General features: G+C 42.4%; 1 protein-coding gene across 7 annotated transcripts in view; it reads left to right on the forward strand.

The window, feature by feature from the left end:
• The window catches only part of nfixa (nuclear factor I/Xa), a gene marked incomplete at its 5' end in the record, with an annotated part of 151,596 nt that overhangs the window by 9,875 nt on the left and 134,221 nt on the right, over nucleotides 1-7,500 (forward strand). Inside the window, one exon of one of the 7 annotated variants that reach the window (XM_084044369.1) lies at nucleotides 3,577-3,872. The exons of the other annotated variants lie outside the window; for them this stretch is intronic. Within the exon in view, the coding sequence (XP_083900495.1) occupies nucleotides 3,846-3,872 (27 nt within the window). Of the gene's footprint in view, nucleotides 1-3,576; nucleotides 3,873-7,500 lie in introns of those variants that run through there. 7 annotated transcript variants of the gene reach the window in all.

Genomic DNA, 7,500 nt, shown 5'->3' on the forward strand with positions numbered 1-7,500 from the left:
ATTAATACTGTAAAGGTATTACTTAGTCACAATGTTAAGAAATATTTGTGTGAGACAATGTTGGCTGTCAAATATGAATTCTCAGCCTGATTTCTACAAGACACTTTGAGGAAAGTTCTTTTGACCCATACTGTAATGCCATTAGCTTAATAGTTTTGACACATTATAGTGTTATATAACTTTGAGAAATTGTGACAATATATATGTTTCAGTGATATAGAAGACATGCCATTAACTTTAGAATAAGATATCCATACTGTATGCACATGGTAGATGCACAGGAACACGCTGTAGTCATTAAACATTGCAGTAAACACATTTTGTGGGCAAACAGATCCATACAGTCCCATAGATTGTATATAATGCGCTTGTCAAGCCGTAATTGCTAGTCAGCCATTTCTTTCTGACGGCAGCAATTCCCTCCCTGAGCACACATAAACAGTCTTTTCAAACAATATTTATACTGTACTGCACACTTACACACATTTTCCATCTTTGGTTTTGAGAGGCAGCCTCAACCACCTGTCTCACACATTTAGCATGCTAATGGCAGTATCAGTATGCTACATCACTTTCAATATTTAATGGCTTAGCCACAGGCAATGGTAAACAGCAAGTATGCATACTGCAGTGTGTCAATGGGAGACCACAACATGCTAACTTTAGACGTGCCATATGGTTTTCCCATGTGCTTTTTAATAGGAGATTGAGTCTCGGAGACCACTAAGACCTACTGTATAGCGTGCTCAGAGGGCTTTTGTAGGTGATGGCCATACTGGAATGTTGGATCACAGCTTTGGATGGGGGAGAATCTGTGTTTGGTCGATTGAGGGGAGAGGAGCGTTATGATTGTTATGGCCAAGCACCTAGGTTGAATAGTGAGGTGGTCAGAAGGGATTCATGTCTCATGTTGTTGTATCCGGAGAACCCAAAAAGAAAAAACAGAAGCACACGGACAGATAAAGGATGAGACTCTTGGGATGCAAAAAATATATATTTATTTACATGTTGACAGGTGCAGAAGTGAAAAAAGAGTGGACTTTGCGGTCCTCAGACCATCATTAGCACTAAGGACCGAAATGTCCAACTCTTTTTCACTCGTTTTTTGTGGACTTCAATGCTGGCCACTCGCACCTGGCTCTAGCTTTGGTAAGCCTTTGAGTTCAGAGCGCAAACCTTTCTACTTTGTTGTAGCTGGAGAGACAGACTGACAGACAGATGGAGAGAGAGGGGGAGGACAGAGAAAGAGAGAGAGAGAGAGAGAGAGAGCGCTGTACTTACTTATGTAGCAGCACATGTCAATAAGACAACAAATTGAGTTGGGCTGATTTGAATTGAACTGAGACAGTATTGTAAGAGCGTTTACAGTCATAAGACAGGGAAGAAAAGAGCCTGAGAGAAAGAGAGTATGTTTGAGAGAGCTCGGGGCGAGTGTGTTTACAAACAAAAGAGAAAGGAAGAAAGAAAGAAAGAAAGGAAGGGATAAGGAACAAACGAAAGAAAGTGAGAAAAGCTGGAGAGAAAGTGAGGGGAGGTCAACAACTTTGGTTTTGGTTCCAGCACAGTAAAATCCTCAGTGTTCATTTATACATTTTGTAAACTCAGAGAGTGAACAAATGTAACCAAATGGACCCGCACGGGTCCATTTGGTTACATTTGTTCACTCGGAGTTAAATGAACGCTGAGGATTTGTACTGTGTGCTGTGGTGGGGTGTGGTTGTAGGAGAGGGGGACAAAATAGGGGGAATGGAGAAAGGACTGGACTCCACACTCGCTCTCTCACTCTCTCTCTCTGCAAAATCCTACTGAGTGTCAATTTTAACTCGGGGACCCTTACGGGTCCATTCTATGCACTCTCGGAGGTCAACTGACACTGGCTTGTACAGCGCTCCTGCGGCTTTATTTTTGTAATTATCATTTTTCTCTTTCCCTCCTTTTCTTTGAGCCGATGTGTGTATACTTGAGCACTGTGTGTGTGTGTGTGTGTGTGTGTGTGTGTGTGTGTGTGTGTGTGTGTGTGTGTGTGTGTGTGTGTGTGTGTGTGTGTGTCTGAGGTCTCGTAAAGCTGCACAGCTTCATATAGCCTCAGAAACTTGGCGGCCGCGCTCAGGGGTGACTTCAGCCCAAAAACCGCACCCCTACATGCACACACACACACACACACACACACACACACACACACACACACACACACACACACACACACACACACACACACACACACACACACACACACACACACGTGCGAGCGCACACACACACACACACACACACACACACACACACACACACACACACACACACACACACACACACAAACTGCCTTTGTATGATACACAGTACACACATATACACAGTTAAATTTTCCCTCCAAGACATTGCATTATGCGCACGTGTGCTGGCGTGCGCACACACACACACACACACACACACGCACACACGCACACACGCACACACGCACACACGCACACACGCGCACACACACACACACACACACACACACACACACACACACACACACACACACACACACACACACACACACACACACACACACACACACACACACACACAGAATAGTGTCTAATTGCAGGCACTCTGCCTGCATATATAGGAGATTGATTAGGCTGAAGAGCAGGGATAGAGCCAATGCTGATTAGAAACAGAATGTATTGCTTCCATATAATAGAAGACATAATGTACCAGATCAGCTTTCCATTATCTACAGTAAATTGACTTCAGCCTCATTATAACGGAAGTGAAAAGCTACGTAAAAAAATATAACAATAAAATATAAAGGGGTCACAATTGAACAAGCTACATAAAATGAATGAACCCCTTCTGGTTCTAAAAAAAAAGGTCACAGCACCCAATTGAGAATCACATAGGACCCCCAAATGAATTGGGAATATTTTGACACTTTATTTAAATTGCTTTTTTAGCAAGATCTAGCGGACACAGTCAGGTAGCATGGCACAGACCCAAGCAGTGATTTATAGGGAAAATAATCAAAAAGAATACTTTGGTTCTCCTGCATGGATGCATAGATTGTCAAATACAGACATTTAGTTGCTGGAGCTAAACTTGACACAAAGTGGATGGGAGTGACATCCTAGAGAGAATATAATATACTGAGACTTAATATGCACCCCTCTGACATGTAAGGTATAGAAACGCATTTATTACAGGCCATCAACACTCAATGTGGTACAAATCAAAGTGGTTATTACTGCATTGTTGCTATTAATTGTATTATTTAGTAGCCCAGTGTTGTACTGTACACATAAATGGACCCCATCGCGGGTCCATCTGGTTGCATTTGTTCACTATCAGAGAGAGTAAAAATACTGACAGTGTGTGAGTGAGTCATTTTAACACAAGGCTATTACGTACTTTTTCAAAGTATCGAAGTAAACCAGAAAAGCCAATCATAGCGCCATGAAGCCTATAACTTCACGCTGATTTGAGAGAGAGAGAGAGAGAGAGAGAGAGAGAGAGAGAGATGAGAGAGAGAGAGAGAGAGAGAGAGAGAGAGAGAGAGAGAGAGAGAGAGAAGGAGAGAGGGAGGGAGAGATCGAGCGGAGAGAAACTTTCCCTCAAAGTTTGTCCGCAGCTTTCACTTTTAGCGAGGCGGGGTTAGCCGCGGCTGAGAGAGTGTGTGTGCGAGCAGGGTGTGTGTGTATGTGTGCGTGTGTGTTTGCGGCAGCATGGACATGGAGTGAGTGAGCAAGTGGAGGACGGCGAGAGAGAGAAAGAGAGAGAGCGCTTTGCAATGCAGCACCGCAGCGAACTTCCATCCAACTTTAGCAACAACAACTTTAATCTCCTCCACCTCTAGAATAACGATGTATTCCCCGTACTGCTTGACACAGGTAAAGAAAAATATGACTTTTTAGTGTTATTTCTCTCTCGCGCTGTTCCGGTTCGCCTTCGGTGTGCGAGGACACTGTAACAACATTGTAACGACACCGTTACGGTGTCGTTACAATGTTGTTACAGTGTCTCCGCTTGTCATTTGTTGCGTTTTGGGAGCTTTTTAACGATCCGCTCTTATTCCGACAGACAGACTGTTCAGCCTTCCTCTCTCTCTCTCTCTTTCTCTCCTTCTTTCTCTCTCTCTCTCTCTCTTTCTCTCTCCCACCGTTCTTTTGATGGCAGATCTCCAACGGGATTTCTTCTTATGCGTTTCATTGCACATGGTTTGAAGAGAAAATGGCGCTTCTCCCAAATCTATTTGATATAAAACGGGGGGGGGGGGGGGGGGGGGGGGGGAGAGAGAGAGAAGAGGGAAGGGAAGGGAAGAGAGGTCTCGATCGGTGCCCTGACATTTTGTCAAATATGCCTAATTGCAATGCTCTGATATTATGGATATATATTGAGACGTTATGATCGGCAAGGATCGACTTGTAAATGTGACGGCAATGCATGGAGAGATAACTGGGGTTGTTTCTGGGTTTGTTATGGAGGTGTGTGTGTGTGTGTGTGTGTGTGTGTGTGTGTGTGTGTGTGTGTGTGTGTGTGTGTGTGTGTGTGTGTGTGTGTGTGTGTGTGTGTGTGTGTGTGTGTGTGTGCGCTGTCAGTCGCTCTCATTCAGCGTGCATGCATGGCGCTGGGGGCTCTGCAGCACACGTTTAAAACGATCCACATGCATGTGGATCCTGCTGTAGGACAGGTTCTTCTAGTATAAACTGTACTTTTTTCCTAATATATTTTTGGGGCTTTTTCTGCCTTTATTGATAGTATAGTAGACTGACAGGAAACGGGTAGAGACACGCAGCAAAGGTCGTCGGGATCCGAACCAGCGACACGCTGTCAGACATTAGCTGCCTAGGTGCCCGGACCGCTACGCCAGCGGTCCGGGCATCGGACCTGTACTTTTAATCACGCATTTTGATGAAGGCTTGTTGAAGGCCGCGAGTGTGGGGAGGGCAAACAGCCTATGTTGTTGGAGTTTATAGACTGATACAGTTTAGTTGATAGACTACTTGTAATTTGTAATAAAGACTGAATAATATTTACGTTAAAGTTTCAACACACATTTCCTCTATTTAATTGCATGCGTATAAAAGGAGCATTTTGACTATTTAGTCTAGTAGTTCACGTGGAAGTTAAAGGCAGCAAATCTCTAAGCCTATGCAGTGCATAACTTATTTGGTTATACGTTTATGATGAGTCCTCAAGAGTTGTTGGCTCTTTTCTGAGCCGTGTTAGAGCTCATTCAAAAATAGCAGATATACAAGCTCAAGTGCTGCGCTATGAGCTTGTAGATCTGCTATTTGTGAAAAATCGTGAACATTTGTGCAAATCTTTGAATATATATATATTTTAAAGCATTTTTTTTACTCAAATCTTTGGTCCCTGGACCAAAATATTTTGAGATGGGGGGTTCACTGCCAAATACATATCATTTTGGGTGGTCCTTGACATGAAAACGTGAAACGTTTACTCGACGCATTTCGACATCATAGCCTATAGGCCTTTACCCAAAATACTATTATAGGCTGCATGATTTAAGGTGATGAATCGAGGTATTGCCTACATAAGCTACACTTTCAGATCAAATACAATAGCCTATAAATATTTGTTGTACTATTTAATTGCCTACGCAAGGAAAATAGGCCTAAAAGGCGATAGGCCCTTTGACCCTTGTTGAGTCACGCATCATTATTTAGACAATATTTGAAGGCCGTTGAATTTGGTTGCTTCTTATATATTTGTATGTGAAAAATATGATAATATACTGTTGAGAAAGTATTTTTATATTTGAACTAACAGTGACCATGGGCGTATTGCAGAAGGAAAGGTCAAGCCAGATTATTTTCAAATGGATTTTTCCACGATTGAGCTTTACGTTATTCAACATATATGCCTATTTTATCTTTAACTTGTGCTGTACAGTAGGCTACAGTAGTCGCTATGGAGGCTACATGTCAGGTTATTACGGAGTTAACAGAGCAGCTCGAAGCAGAGCCATGCATCTCCACTATACCGCTGCATGGCTCTGTCTGTCCCTCCGGCATCCAGCTTGCAGTAGCCTATACTTACCTCTTTTTAACTCGTCGGTTTTTTACATATTTTGCCCTTTTCTAATTTCTTGACAATCTGTTTATTTTATTTAAGGTATTTGTCAGTCATTGCCTGTGTCAGGTTGAAGCCAATGGATTTGTATATGCCCTGTTGTGGCTATTATAATCTAACCTTAAGGTTGACATTTAATTTCTGAAAGGCGTATAAACTGTATTTTTATTCATCTTAATAATTCTGTTCAGATTTTTTGGAGTGATTTTTTTCTTCTTTATTGCAAACTATAGGCCTGTTCCTCCAGAGAGGTCACGGCCTGCATGGAGTGGACGCGTCATTTTCCCTATTTAGTTCCTGCAGAACCCCTTTTGCCTACATAATGGGAAGCATCATAATATTATTATAATTACATTTATTATGATCTGCAATTAATAAGTGAGTGGCAATGAAGTGATAGCTACTTAGTGGTTTGGGGGAAAAAAGAAGCAATGCATGTCTCAGCGCCTGTATGAGCGGCCTTTGGCTTCGTCAAGTGATCAGGGTTCAGGGTGAATATGATCATGTCCTGCTTGCAGCTTTTTTCTGTAATTATATCAAGATAGATTTTAGAAACTAAGCTTCGTGCGAGAATTAGGGCACAAGCCGTGCCAGCTCTGCATTTCAACCCCTGCTGTTGCTATATGGGCTGCACTACATCAAAAAGTACAATATATTCACATTCCTTCAGAATCCCTGCTCCTTTCAGTGTTTTAATAGCAGTTGTTGTTATTTTGGGTATATGTGATTCTAGCACATCTGATCAATAGGCCATTTGATGTGTTCCAAAAAAAGAAATGAGTCCAGCCTATTCTGCATACTGAGTGTAGATAATTTCCCAAGCTTTAGTTGTATGAGGCAGAGGTCCGCATTGACTTTCCATTTCTTTCCATTAATTAAAATTAATTGGCAGCAGATCCTCTCGGCGGCCCGTGCGCGCATGCTGTCCATATGCGCACTACATATTGATCTAGTTAGGCTGCTGTTATGACACTATGGTTCTTATGACTGATAGATTACAACTAGAACTAATAGCCTATATATATATGTGGTTTCATCTCCAGCCTCTGGGCCTATATTATGTGACGCAGTTTAAATGTAGGCCTATGTGTTAGTAGGGTAGTAGGCCTACAGTATGTACGCCATGCGAAGATTGTCAAAAGGAATGTGCTTTTTCATATTTGTCTCTTGAAATGTCACCAACACCTCATACGTGCTTTAGGCCTTTATAATCTGTCTCATTTATTTTACTAAATGACCTCTGATGCGTGTGTGTGTGAGAGCATTATAGGTCTGCACGGGCATGTGTGTGTGCGTGCGTGCATGTCCACTGTCCACCCCCGCGCACAATGCTGGCATTCCTCCGGAAATTTAGCTACCATCATTTTTTTTCTTGTCTCATGATGATTCCATTTATCCTGTTTTTTTTTGCCATCTAAACTT

This window comes from Gymnoscopelus microlampas (genome assembly GCF_963454915.1).
Source record: "Gymnoscopelus microlampas genome assembly, chromosome: 2".
NCBI lineage: Eukaryota > Metazoa > Chordata > Actinopteri > Myctophiformes > Myctophidae > Gymnoscopelus > Gymnoscopelus microlampas.